General features: G+C 32.5%; 1 protein-coding gene across 8 annotated transcripts in view; it reads right to left on the bottom strand.

Moving 5' to 3' along the window:
* The window catches only part of LRRIQ1 (leucine rich repeats and IQ motif containing 1), a 110,383-nt gene that overhangs the window by 46,374 nt on the left and 49,493 nt on the right, over positions 1-14,516 (bottom strand). For 6 of the 8 annotated variants that reach the window (XM_071799659.1, XM_071799665.1, XM_071799670.1 and 3 more), the window contains exons 19-22: positions 6,389-6,478; positions 5,537-5,661; positions 4,812-4,907; positions 4,387-4,472 (exon numbers count right to left, since the gene is read on the bottom strand). In XM_071799659.1, coding sequence (XP_071655760.1) covers positions 4,387-4,472; positions 4,812-4,907; positions 5,537-5,661; positions 6,389-6,478 — 397 coding nt within the window. Of the gene's footprint in view, positions 1-3,332; positions 3,632-4,386; positions 4,473-4,811; positions 4,908-5,536; positions 5,662-6,388; positions 6,479-14,516 lie in introns of those variants that run through there. The other 2 variants (XM_071799687.1, XM_065846802.2) reach the window with 2 other exon arrangements.

The raw sequence follows: 14,516 nt of genomic DNA, 5'->3' as shown, positions 1-14,516 counted from the left end.
ACGAAAAAAGTAGCTTTCTTTCTGCTACTAAGAAAATATAGATCAATGGTCATTTACATAATGTGTAACAAGGAATAATAATATCCCCCAGATATTTATTCTGATTGTTGTTAATTCAACAGATCAATGCGGCACAGTCAGATCATCTGTTCTGGGGTTGTGGGTTTGGAGGGAGGTGGGCTGAGTATTTTATATGCTCTGTTTTGTTAGTTTGTTTGTTTTTAATTAGTATTACATTGCTGTCTTAAATTCTAAACTAGAACTAAAAATATTTGCTGATATCTAGGAAATACCTTTATCATTGTGCTCTGGTTCTAGGATTCAAAGCCCACTCCAGCTGCTTTTTACTTTTTCTTGGTTTTCTACCTATGCGGCAGCAAGAATTTCAATCTCATGCTGCCAGTCACAAAGAAAGTTTTCCTTTGGAGATGAAATGGTTAAACAAGAAGTAATAGAGCAGTGTAGGAGAGACAAGCTGAAAGCAAGACAAGGCTTCTAGCCATCTTAAAAGAAAAATAAGTTAACTTTCAGAGGCTAAAATAAAATCCACAGAATCAAGGAAACTCAAAGTTAAACAAGAAATTCTGTACTGTTGTGCCAAGACATCTTTAGGAAGCTAGGATTGTTTTGAGTCATAGGCACTTAATATTTAAGCACAGTGAGGTGCATTAATGTCTGCTGTACTTAGTTTTTTAATTAGAATTCCTATAGAATTTTATGCACCCATGATAAACAGGAATATTTCTGATACTATGCCAGTTTTACTTGGCTGCAAAACTTCTGGTTTCTTGCCCACAGTTTTTGTACTATCTTACCGTACAGTAAAAATAGTTGAAGCAGACATAGCTCACATTCGGTGTCGTTAAAATACAGCCCACAACTTTATTTAACTACGTAAACAAGCATACATAACTGTAGTGGATTAAGGCAGAACAGGCCTTAAGGCATTAAGTTGGTGGGACTGGTCAACTGCAAAATAAGCATTGTCTGAATCATTTCTTATTACAAGGTTATGTTACTTTAAGTTCTTCCTTTTAATACAAACCACAGGATTCAGTGCACTTGCTAGTATTTTCCATATTTTTTTCACTACTGAGAAGCTACGTGGCCAGACATATGAGGTAAGATACTTCTCAGTTACTTCTACATACCTACAGTTTAACTCTGTGCTTCAGCCAGTCAATCTAGGTTTTGTGTCTAGGCAATGGAGAACTATAAGTGCTTTTACAGTGAGAGTCAAGTAGCCTGTTTTTGAATTATGTTTTAGGAGGAAATTAATAGCATTTAAGGTGGAATTCAGATGACTAACTCAGATGTGGACTTCAGTAATTAACCAGATGAATCCCATCACTATTGCACTTGAAGACAAACATTTTAGATGGAGAATTAAAAGGATGTTAAGAATTGAAGCTGTTCATGACTGTCCAATCCGAGTTCCAATCCAGTAGACATTCTGGCTATATTAAAGAGCAATTGTAAAACACACAGAATGGAGGTTGATTTAACACCTTGCATTTGTGAATCTCAGGTCTAAGGCAAAGGAGTTTGATAGCATATGGAAGCAGAAAGCCTCCTCTGACAGGTCATTTGTTCCTACAAAATGCCATCAGTGCTGCAACTAATGAGATTGTTATCACAGATAGACCTCAGTAGCACATAAAAGATGTTTGGAATGATCCTGAAACTTTGCCGGTGTATTTGTTAATAGCTTCTAATTTATTTGTATCTAGAACCTTTAGATCTTGTTGCTTTGCTTTGCTTTTCATCAGAACTTAAAATTCTACTCTTAAGTTAAATGTGTAACAGGAAATGGATATAACACGGAAAATTGCTTTTTTACACCTTATATTCCACACTTCTAAGTGGATGCTGGCTACTTTTTTTTCTAGTGGTTAGAAATCTGTATCACTAACAGAATTATTTTATTGTAGTTAGCATACCTTCAATTCTTTTAAATCAGAAAGTTAAATGGAAATAGTTGTAATTATAACACTGAGGACCTGGAAATTCAAAAGAAGGAACAGAAATAATATTAAAAATAAATGCTGCAAGATTTCATATGCAGGTTCAGTACGCAGAAGATGGACGAAGGTCATTTCAGAGGAGATGAAGGTGATAGGACGCTAATTTATCTGGAAACATTAAAAGATAATGCTGACATCTACATTCAGATGAATTTCAATCTGCTTTTAAATATTCAAAGGAATAAGGTTTCTTATGGCATTCCTGCTTCGGTAGGGTTAAACTCATAGCAGTGGCCCAAGATGGTGAACTCTCTCTCTTTCTTTCTCTAGTAGGAGATAAAGTATTCTGTAAGTATTCTAGCATGAGCTGTACTGCACAGAGATCCAAGAAACATACTGGCAGCCTAATGGATCTGGTTGCAGTTTCCTGATCTGGAGCTGGCAAGCCTCACGATAAGGTATATCCACTCTTAAATCCTATAAAGTCTCTCTGTTCAACCAGACCCTCAACAAGACCCTGAGTTGCTCTCACCACTTCAGAAGTGGCTGATGTAAAACACAACTATATACATGGAGATTCTTCTCACATGGGGAATCTTCCATCAGGATTACTTTTTAGGGCAACAGATGAGTTTTAGCATGAGTTTAAGGTAAAAAAAACTTGTTTTAATTGATAATGTCTATTTGGTCCTTAGTGACCAAAAGGACTGACTTTGTCAGTGTGCTGTTTGAGAAAGGGTAGTTGGTTTGATAATCTTTTTACTGAAAAGAGATCAAGTGTGCAATATTTTCAGTCATATTTATTTGTTCTGGAAATTATGTTTTCTGCTTATCTGAAAAAAAAAAATTATTTTAATGACTGTCAGAGAACTCTATACAGGAAAATTATATATACAGGTTATTTTTGTGCCTGATGCAATAGTTAGAATGATAAGAAAGTCTTATACAAGGTAGTGTCAAGAAGAGGAAATTTGAACCTACAAAAACATTGCCCAAAACTTTTATTCAATTTTTGAAAAACTAATATACTTTGTAAATATTCCAAGTGATACATTAAAAGGTCAACACACATATACCACATTGAATAATCTGAACAAAGTGAATGTAAACATATCAAAAAATCCATTAAAACTACAACAAAGATAGGATAGCAAATTTGATACGCTCAATCAGACATTTATGACTAGGTTAATTACTACTAATATGAACCAAAGAGCATATGGAGAAAATATGATATAACCTAGTAAGCTCTATTCATTAAAAAAAATGATACAGAGGCCACCAAATGGAACATATGTAGAAACATAGCTGCATAAGAGATACTTTTTTTTTTTTTTTTTTTTTTTAGGTAACATGGTAGGGCATCATGGGAAGCTATCAAGATTTAAATATAATCATTTTAGCTTCTTATTAATTTTTTCTCCTTTCCATTAACAATAATGCTTCAGTTGTTGATTACATGCCTCTCTTGCCCCCCCTCACTCTTTTTTTTAAAACAGATATTTTTTGTCATATTATGTCTGAGGCACATCATTTAAAGTAGAAAAAAATATACAGGTATATAAACACTTTTTAAATTTTATCTGTAGGCTGATTTTTTTTCCTCTTCAAAGAGGAAAATTGTTTTCAATGTTTTCAATATTTTCAATACTTAATACAGAAGAGATCTGCAAAGTTATACGAAAGAGGAAAATTAACTGTAGATTGTGATAGAATTAAAAAAAAACTTAAACATAAATAAGGGTACACTTTCCAAAGACCATTTAGCATTAGGTCCCATTGTCACCAGGGTCTTACATATTTGAATGTATCTTATATTAGCAGTGTTTTATTAATATTTTTATTAATCTATTCAATTAACATTTTATTAGCATATCATATTAACAGTTGATGATTCCAATAAGTATTCATTGACATAAGAAGTATCTGAGAAGAACTAGAAGGTAATTACAGAGAAACTGGATAAGCATTATCTGTTTCCACATTGAATATTTAATACAGAAAATATGATTTAATTTCAGATGTATCAAGTTGTCATTTTCATAAATAGTTCTCACATAAGTCAATAATGTTAGCCTGAGATTCCCTCAAGAGAAAAATACAAGATGTACAAAATGCAGAAATATAAATTCCACCTCTAGAAAAAGAGATACATGAAAAAAAAAACCAAAATGTCTGTTTAACATAGCTGTCATATTCAACTTCAAAAAACAGTTGAATGTTTTTATAAATCTGAATATTTTATCCCTGGAACAAATTGATTACTTCACAGACATTTAAACTGAGTTATTTTTACTGAATCACACTCTACTTTCGTTCAAATGAATGTTTGTGCAAGCAAACTTTTTAACAGAGACACTATTTTGGGATTTAAGATTAGAAACATTACATCAATGTAACCATTTTTAAAATGTTGACTTACCTCTATTTTTATTACTATATTTTTTGGGCTTCATTTTATGGGCCCTCTTCAGCATTAGCTGTGCGGTAGAAATATCCTTAAAACCCCTAGGGGAAAACAATAACTTAGTAAACAATTCACATATATTACATTATACCAGCTGCATAATTTTGTATAATGTATTTTCAAAAATAATACAAGTGTAAAGTACTACTTATGCATGGTATGAAACTTTCTGAATTACACAGATAGCTGCAAGGCTTATTATAATATTATCATAGCTTATTAATCTGGTCTCCCAGATGCTTGGAAAAGTAATTACAATAATTTTCACTTTGGTCAAAATCAGATTAATGAAAGGTGAAAGTTAAAAAAAGCAAGGAACAACAGCCAACTATACTGTACCTATTCCTGGAAGTCACTGTTAGCAAAATAGCTTAACATACCATTCTTCTGATATTTTTGCTTCTTTTTCAGACATGAATGAGAATTTATTTTTTTCCTTCCAGTCAGAGAGCTGTGATACTGTTTCCTTCCCTGATCTGAAAACAAAGTATAAGAGCAGTACTGAAAGGTAGGTAGATTAGGAGGGGTCTTCGGTGACTATTTTGCAGCCTTCGTTATTCTGCAAGTTGTTTGTGCCTCTTAAAGGCACTTTTGAAGCTTGGATATAATTTAAAAAAAAAAAAAAAAAAAAAAATCTATTTTAATACTCCAGGAAGGCTTTATCTTGGAGAGTAATAAAAGTCTGCCATCAATTTGAAATGTTTACATTTCAATTACTTGAAGCATATTTCAGTCCTTTCTCTCCAAAAGAATGCAGCTGTGTAAGAAATCCCTTTTAATCTTTATCTAGTCTTACAAATCTCTATTTTAACATCCATGTTCTGATATACGTGAAAAAAAACATACTTTAATGATTTACAGTCAAACCTAGATAAATTAAAATACACATGTATATTCCTATATTCTTAATTCTGGTAGTGAATGAAAAATAACAACTGAAAGTAACATATTTGGTTTCAACAAGCAAATGTTTTTAACACCAGTAATACCATATGAACTGGAAGTAGCAAAAGTATCAGAAAATAGCCTCAAGTTCTCCTCTTTTTGATTTTTGTCAAATCTAAATGAACTAAATATAATGAAAAAAATATTTTCGTTAACTTACCTGCTATGAAAGTGGATATTTTCTGCTGAGTGTGAATGTGGTCTGTTAACACACGGCCAAACTTCTTGCGGCGACAACAGCAGACTAGTTGAATGTTCACCGGAATTTGAAGGCCTAGAATACTTCTAAATAAAGAAAAAGAAAAAAAAAAAAAAAAAAAGAAGTTGATGATTCCTGCAAGTTTGAATTTAGAATGTGCAGGTAAACCTGCATCAGGGTTTGCAGAGTGTATTACTATAACAGAATGGTCTCTTAATGGTAATATGCCCATTACAGACCTTACCTTCGACTAACTAAACAGGGCAAAAAGGTGATTTTAATTATACTTAACATCCCCAACTATAAGGAATTTTACATTTACAAGACTCCTTTCTTTTAATTGTAGGAAATAAAACATTAGTAATACTACACTTGTAACAAGAAGAGAAAACCCTACCAAAACAAAAAGCTAAAACTTCAAAGTTTATCAAATAACTAGCAGACATCACAGTTCAACGACCTTTAGCTGTTCTGAAAACATTCAGCTGTTGTCATATAATGCAGATCTTAGTATTTTTAAAGTAGTGTGTCAACTAGCAATTTTTAATCCATTGCCAAATGTACAGATGAAGCACATCATCGTTTTTTCTGCTACTGTGAAGTGTTGAAATAAATCCAAAATAAAGAAAAAACTAAGCAAACGAAAGAAACTCTAAAAGAAAAATTGCATTTGGGGATGAGGAGGAAGTCTGAGACTTCTAAAAGTAATTGTGTTTTTCAAGTCAATATATTGTCGTATTAATCACCCCAGAACAGCATATCCTTAAGGAATGAATAAAGACTGAAGAGTAAGAAGTTTCTGTGACATGTTACCTTTGGCCAGTGCAGCTGGTCTGAGAGCAGGAGTGTTTTTGAAGGGAAACGGGTGGAATCTGGAGTTAGCCATTCCTTCTCTAACGCAGCCTGCATGAATGTGTAAAGTCAAAAAGTGCACTGATAAAAAAGGTTTAGTTTTGGTAACTTTTGCAAAGTGTCTTTCAATTGTCTTACATACTATTTCAACTGTTTTCCAGTCATACATCAGAACTGCCACCTGCAGAGCAATTGCACTTAAAACACCTTTGAGATGTTGTGTCGTACGGTTTTACTTAAAAAAAAAAAAAAATCAGATTAATAGTATTTGTGGGTTGTGGGATTGTTTTTTGTGTTGTTTTGTTGTTTTTAAATAAGATGCATCCCTTCCTTATCAAATTGTTGAAATTTTATCCCAACGTTGTTAGTAAGCCCACGTTACTAAAAAAGACTGCCAAACTCTGAAGAAATACAGACCTAAAGTACTTAAAGGTCTAAAGGACATGAACAGCTTTGTTTACTGTTTTTGACAAACTGAGTATTTTATATCCAGATGTAGGTGCCTGATTCTGTCAAATTTGCTTTTGTTGTGTTGAACCGTTTAGATGAAAAGTTTTCACCGAAATCTGGGGTTAGAAAGGTGATTTCTGTATGTACTTATTCCTTCAATTAATCAATTTTATTTTTGATGTAATGGAATAATTTGTGAAGTAAAATAATAGCTTGGAATGAAAAGGGGTGACAGAATTAGGTGCTAAGTGGTGTCTCTGGCACTTCACGGCAGAATTGAATTTCATAAAAATAAAATCTAGATTTTGTTTCAAACTCAATTTGTATATTAATTATTTTTTATATGTCCTTGAGTTTTTCAACCACATGTTCTTTCAGTATATTCTGATAAGTGAGAGAAGTAAATTACTCCCACACAGTAAGTAAATACCTCTGAAGAATTTGGCTTTACTTACACAGGGCTCAGTCATTCAGGCTGTTCTTACTTCAGCAGCAAAGATCCTGGGGTTCATTCTTTTGAAAATGTCTGATTTATAAAACCAGTCTACCTTTCTCCCATTCACAGAATATTTCAGATTGCACTAATTTCTGACTCTGAGAAATTATGCTAACTTTGGATACCTTCCTGTGTATTTTGTCTAAACAGGACTTTGCACAGCCTTAGACTAGTGAACAAGAAGGTCTTCCAAGCCCTTTGAAATTCTGAGAGAAAAAAGGACCATATTCCAGCTGTTTTTAAAAGGTTACTTCATGTACTGGCCACGTAATTTGGTGATTCTAAGACCACTCTTTTTCTTTATAAGGTAACTGTGAACCAGTATTCTTCTTCCATTCTGACCTAACTTTTCAAAGTAAATGTTCAATAAATTTTGACTTTATTTTCAGGTCTTAAAAGGAAAACATTCTTACATCTTTGATCCTTGTTTCATGAATTCCCTGTTCTTTAATTATGCTATGTCTTGGTTTTCATTTTTTATATAATACATCCAGACATATTCTATGTCCTCATTATTAGCAGAAGATATCTCTTCACCACTCTTCCCCTTCTTACCATTTCAGTTCGTGATAAATATACACTACTATCCTCTTTACCATACCTTCTCAGGTGGTTGCATATGTTAAAAAATCTATGCAAATAAACTGTAGAGGTTTGCAACAAATAAAACATATCACATTCATTAATTGTTACATTTACCTACAACCCACTCTCCTTAGTGACTACTCTTACGTGGTTGATTTAAATAATTTTCATGAAAAAAAAAAAGGTCAGAGTTAAAATTTATTCCAGAAGCAGACTGTAGTAAATAAGATCCTAAAGGAGATCTTCTAAGATGTGAAATTGGCACAATTTGGACACAGAATACTGACAAGTTAATATCAGCAGAGACAAAGCTGTGACATATTCAAGTTTTGCAATTGCCTAGGGTCTATGGGCAGAATGGTCATAATGGATAACTATATAAAAGGGAGAAAATCTGATCAAAAACTTTCAGTGAAATCAGGTTATTATTCCTCCTTGTTCTCCTTAAATATATTCTTAAAATGCACTATGCAAATAATATTTCTAACTTTTCAGATGAGAGCATTTCACTTCATTTCTGAGTATGGGCATGCAATGCAGTCACGGATAAACACAATGTCTGCAAAAGATGTGTCTTCAGCTTTGCTGGTATATAAAAGTATATGAAAATGGCAAATTTCTGAATTATTTTATTCCTCCTCTATTTGTAAAAGAATCAATACAGCTGGGAGAGAGGTAGATTTCCACTTTTTGTACAACTTAAATATAGTAATCAGTAGACTGACTGAATCTTTTTGCTTTATAGTTGTACCATAACCCAATTAAAGTTATTTGGTTTTAATATTTGAGTAGCAATATTTCTCACCAATATTTTCTTACCCTAGTATTTGCCATTTATTAATTCAACATATTCCACAGTGGTTTTATTTCTTTTATAGCCTATAAAATGTTTTTCATTGTTCTAAGAGTTGAAAGGAATACCAATGTAAATATAAAAGCATGACTCAAAGGCAAGACAAAAAAAAATAATAACTGATTTATCATTAAGCACTCCTATGTATGCGTGGCATGTTATAAAAACATATCACACAGTCATTAAAAACATATCACACAGTCATTTGCTTTGGCCAAAAAAATAAACACATAATTGATTTTCAAATATATGCTCTTCCACTCTGTTTATCCCTAGAAATTTTGACAGCACTAAGGTCAAGAAACTTCTGTCCATATCTTTCCCATAAACACAGTTCTAAATTATAACTAACACAAAGTTTATGACAGATTTACCAATACCTAATAATAATAATAATAGATTAATTTCTACTGATGTTGTCCACTAAGAGAAAAAAAAAGCAATCTGAGATTAAGTACAAGGCAAATAAAAAAATAATGTGATTGCATGAGCTACAAAAACAGTTATAGGCATACTATATTTATGTTTCTTTCTAAAGCCAAATTAAGGAATTGATTTCACAACTGCTGAGGTATATGACATAGCTTTACACATACGTGTAAATCACATACAGTTGACTTAACACACAACAGTTCATCTGAAGACATCTTTTATGTTTCTGTATCCTCTACACTTTATTTCCAGTGTTTATTTCAAGTCAAAGAGTGTATTGTTTACTTTTAAAAAGTTTTGGTGTCACAAGGACACAAAACATACATAGACCTGTCTAACTTTTTCTTAAAGCATCACAGAAATAAATTCAGTTTAACTTACTATTTGAAACACATTTTTAATGTTTCTATTTATTTATTTATTTATACTATTTTTAATTATTTTTTTTTCAAGACCTTGTGTTATTTTTCATTTACGTCTTTCTCAGGACACCAACAAGATACTTCCAGGTCTAGAAAAATACAGATCACAAAATTCGCTATTAAACACATTATTCCTGATACCCCTTCTTCAACAAGAGGGTGTGACTATATTTAGTTTTGTTGGTTCTATTTTTTTTTCCCCTTGAATTTTAATAATAAAGCTTCCATACTATTAGGTATTTCCATTTACCTATTAGGATCCAGAACTTTTAAACTTGATTCACAATGCATTTTTTTACACTTTGAGAATCTAATTCTATAGGTTTTTTTCTCGCCTTTCATTTTGTAGTGCATCAAAGAACTCTGGAGGATTTAACAGCATATTATACATAACCTTTTATATTTTGTTATTCCTTCATTTTTCAAATACTTATTCTATCCCTTCTTTTGCAAATATAATGACTATTGACCAACTAGCATTAAATTTCGGTGGTCTTGGAAACAGAATCCAATCATACAACCACCAAAGTCGGTGAGAGTAGTTCTGCTAAATTTAAAGATAACTGAATAAACTACTGAAAAGCAGAGTTTTCGAATCACAGAACCACAGAATACCAGATTGGAGGGGACCTCAAGGTACTCTGCTTGAAAAAGGGTTCAGTAGCAGATACTTATGGAAAGAATGAAAGAAGCTGGACATGTTGAGGACAGTCCTTCCCTTGGTATATACTTTTGGACCTTGGAAACTGGTGGTTGAAGGACTTTCTGCTAACATCTAGGAAAAGATTCCTCAGCTGAAAACAGTGATCTAAATTATGACCAATATAACTACCTAGGCAGTGTGTTTGCAAGGTCATCTCTATGTTGATCCAGAAAGAATGCTCAGAGTAAGTAACTGCTGTAATGATTTAGCCCTTAAAATTGTTTTATTGATTACTATGTAGTGCTTTCATTTATCTAGTATCTGAAGATAAAAATTAGGAAAATTTCTCAGCAGAATATAAAGAAGCAGAAGAAAATTAATATCCAAAACTCACTCTAAACTAGAGTCATGACTGGCCTCTGAGCATTACAACAGAATACAAGGAGTGGATGGGGGAAAAAGAAATAAGCATATTGTATTAAAAAAAAAACATATTTCCACATAAAAATTGCACAGGAATAGTGTGTGGAATTCCTTGCTTTTAGAAAAATATTCATCCTCAAGTTCACCTGCTCAGTTTTGTCTAACTTATTTTTCTGGACTTCTATTCCTCTCAGCGAGACAGTGACATTAATGTCATTCTCAGCCAGAATGTCCTTTTTCAACCAGATTTTATAAACTATCTGCCCTCTCTACATTCAAAATTAATTTTTAATAAGAATAATGTATAACAAGAATAAATGAATAAATAAATAAATCAGAATTAATCTTTCCTCTAGTTTTCTCTGTAGAGTACAAGTTTAAATAAATTCTTCAGGGTGGTGAAGAATCTTGATTTCTGCTTTCCCAGGTTTTAGTAAGTATATTTGAATAGTGCAGTTAAAGTCTAGTTCACTCCAAGAAAGTAAAATAAAATGTTAAAACAATAAGACAAGTGAAAGACAGCACTTTAATCCAAGGCAGAATGTTCAACAGCATTCCATGACTATTTCAAATTATCTTACAAAATTTCGTTTTGGGCAATACACACTACATAAAGAGCTACTTTTCCTAGTGCTAACCATCCTGTAGGTTAAATAATTGTTCAGAGATTGGGAGGAGGAGCAGTCAGGGAGAAGGATCATATGCTGAAGATTAACCCTGTGGATATTCACAATAGAAAAGGGCACATCGCAGCCAAGTCACACTGGACTCTCTTTGATCTGGCAGAAAGCTGCAACTTTCTCTCTTGATTCCTGGCAAACATATTTCACTCTGTGGTGTATTTCATTCAAATATTATGCTACTCCAGGGTAACATCTTTCATTTCTTTTTAAACTAAACTACATTCCTGCCAAGGCTTAAGTATTCTTTGCTAGAAATTTATTCTCTAAAAGCATAAGTAAGTTTTGACAAACTTATTAAGAAATCACAAATTTTTAGTTCTTATAGCTGATATAGAAGGATTACATCACTTTTCTATGTTCATTTACATGTTGTTGATAGACTGTGAATGAAAACTTCTTTTGAAAGTAAAGGTCTCAATATTTTTGTGTATTTAGCCTTTTCTACCATCCAGTCTTTTTTAGGAATCAGATTTCTATATGGCCTAGCTTTTTCGAGAAACTCAAGTTCACGAGTAAAGGTTAGTTCAATGTTAGGAAGTTGAATATAAATCGAGTGCCATACTTCCCTAAAAAATTCCAAAGCTAAGACATTATCAAATACAAATATCCTCAACTGCATAATCTATTAGCTGCATTATTATTCCTTTTCCAATATCACAAAAATTCAGTCTAAGTTCTTTCATTTTAAAACTATATGTAAATGTGTTCATTTGACCAATTTTATATAAAAAAAAATGTATACAGACTTCTTTTTAATTAGTTTAGTGTATGTATGGTTTATAGAAAATGGACCTCTGAACTGCAAACTGTAGGAAAAATAGCCTTTTTCTCTGGATTTGTCTTTCATGCTTTTTCACATATTTAATGTGGTAAATAGGTTAGCACCCTAAAAAGGTTATTTTAACCTTTAGCAATGCTTCTTTTTCAACCCTGTCTTTATGTAAAATCAGAGAACTAGGAAGGAAAGCTGGGCATGGCTGCATTCTTATGATTGCTAAAACCAAACAATGTTTCAAGCCAAAAAAAAGTAGCAAGTATCATATGGATTCCAGAGAAACATCACAATGATTAATTGACCCCAGGAGATTTTAAAGACTTAAGAAAGGTGGTTAATTATTAGAGCACATTCCTGTGGTAAAATTAGAGGACAAGTATAGTTGTGTAGTTGTCCATTTATAAGAAGGATATATTGACAACTGCAAAAATGACAACATTCTGTTAAGAAAAACATTCAAGTTTTATTGAGGAATGTCTTCTCCAAATGTCTTTTTTTCCAAACTATTTAATAAGCTCAGAAAACGAATTGTTCTCTCAAATTTGAGTACATATGTATAAATATATATATTTCATATGAGCACTTATGTGATTTCTCTAAATACAAATGACTAAAACTATGGGGTGGGTTTGTTGTTTTTTGTTTTTTGTTTGTTTTTTTCAGAATATACAAAAGTAAATGAATAGTGAAAATTTCAGGAACCCTGAAAGTTTTAATTCACAAAATGGGATGAATGCATACATACATAATTAACTCTCCAAATATCTGAATCTTATTGTAGTTCATGCCAGTCATTCATGACCTACATGACCCAAACTTTTATATGTTCGGGTGAGTTAAACTGTGCTGTGGTTGGATAACATCTGCTATGTTCTAAAGTAAAAGGACTTCAAGCTCCAGGTAATGAGACGTATGGATTTGAGTGTAGAGGAGAAAGGAAGTTGACATCTCACTTTCCTCTTTGGTTCCTCAAAAAGTACTGCTATTTAACTCAATTACAATATTGGCTGCATCAGAGGCCTCTTCTCACAGAGCAGACAAGTGAGCTAGGAGAGCTCCTGAAATTTGCAATTAGGCATTACTAAAACATTTTTCAGAGGAAATCAATACATGTGGACATACTAATTATCAGACATTTAACTAGATCCTTTAACCACAATCTATACCTACACTAAAACGTCAGTTTTAACATTACACAAAAATTAAAGAACTTAGGGAAGTTATATTCAATTATTTGGGACCTCAGCTCAGATTTCAAGAGACTGAAGATGAAAATGTACTCATTGAGAAGAAATGATGGCTCTGTTATTACTTACATTTAAAATGATGCATTTGGCTCACAACAGTTTTCCTTTGAGACTACAGTAATGAGTCTAAAGCTCCACAGAACTAAGACTTTTTTCACTTTTATATATTTTTCCATTGCTTGGCCGGTTTATTCAATTCTGATGCTTGACTTTGCCTTTAGAGAAATAAGACTAGGAAGTATAATTAATGACATCACTATATTTTGATATGTCATACAAGTTAAATATAATTCAGAAAAATACTATACCATTTGGTTAAAAAGAAGTTCCAAATGATATCTTTAGTGTCGTACATCCTTAGTGGGCTTTCCTTTGGAAAGTATTTGTTTGAATCTGGCTATCTAACCAAGAATTAGGTAAAGAAAAAACATGAAGATAGTTTTTGTTTAAAATTAAAAGCATTTCAGGAGGCATTAAGAACTGAGATCTATCTCCTGGTGGAAAGCCAGAAAGCAATCAGAGCACATTCTGCATGAGCTGTGAAGCTGAGGTGTTAGCAAAAGCCACAAATCCTAATAGCTGTGTTTGTGTTTATCTTATCGGGTACTGACTGAAACAACCTACTTCCAAGACCAGGATATCTATTAGATAACTAGAAAACAAGATTTCAGCATTTTAGATAAGTGTCTGAAAAGATAATGCTGAAAGAGGTAGAAAAGAGGCTTTATGTATCTGATGATGCCACAGACTGAGAATGTCATGCAATTCATTAACACAGCAGCTGAAGAAGCAGGATCCTACAGGGATTGTTGGTAGACACTCATAGAAAAGATTGATCTTCAATAGGTTACTTAGGAGAGTGTTTTTCCCCCCTTTAAAAGAAGATGATGGATCTAATGAAAATTTTATCATATGCTTTTTGGTTTCATACAATGCTGTAAGAAATAAGAAATTACATGAAAAAAAGGATCATATTCTTTGCAATATACAATGCAGAAAGGTTAGAATCTCACCTGACATATATAAGCAATTACAAGAGCTAGACATGCATAGGAGTGTCAAGATACAAGAAATGTTATG

The sequence above is a fragment of the Patagioenas fasciata genome, chromosome 1, assembly GCF_037038585.1.
Source record: "Patagioenas fasciata isolate bPatFas1 chromosome 1, bPatFas1.hap1, whole genome shotgun sequence".
NCBI classification, from domain to species: domain Eukaryota; kingdom Metazoa; phylum Chordata; class Aves; order Columbiformes; family Columbidae; genus Patagioenas; species Patagioenas fasciata.
Note: the sequence above shows the minus strand (reverse complement) of the source record. Positions and strands in the feature narration are given on the sequence as shown.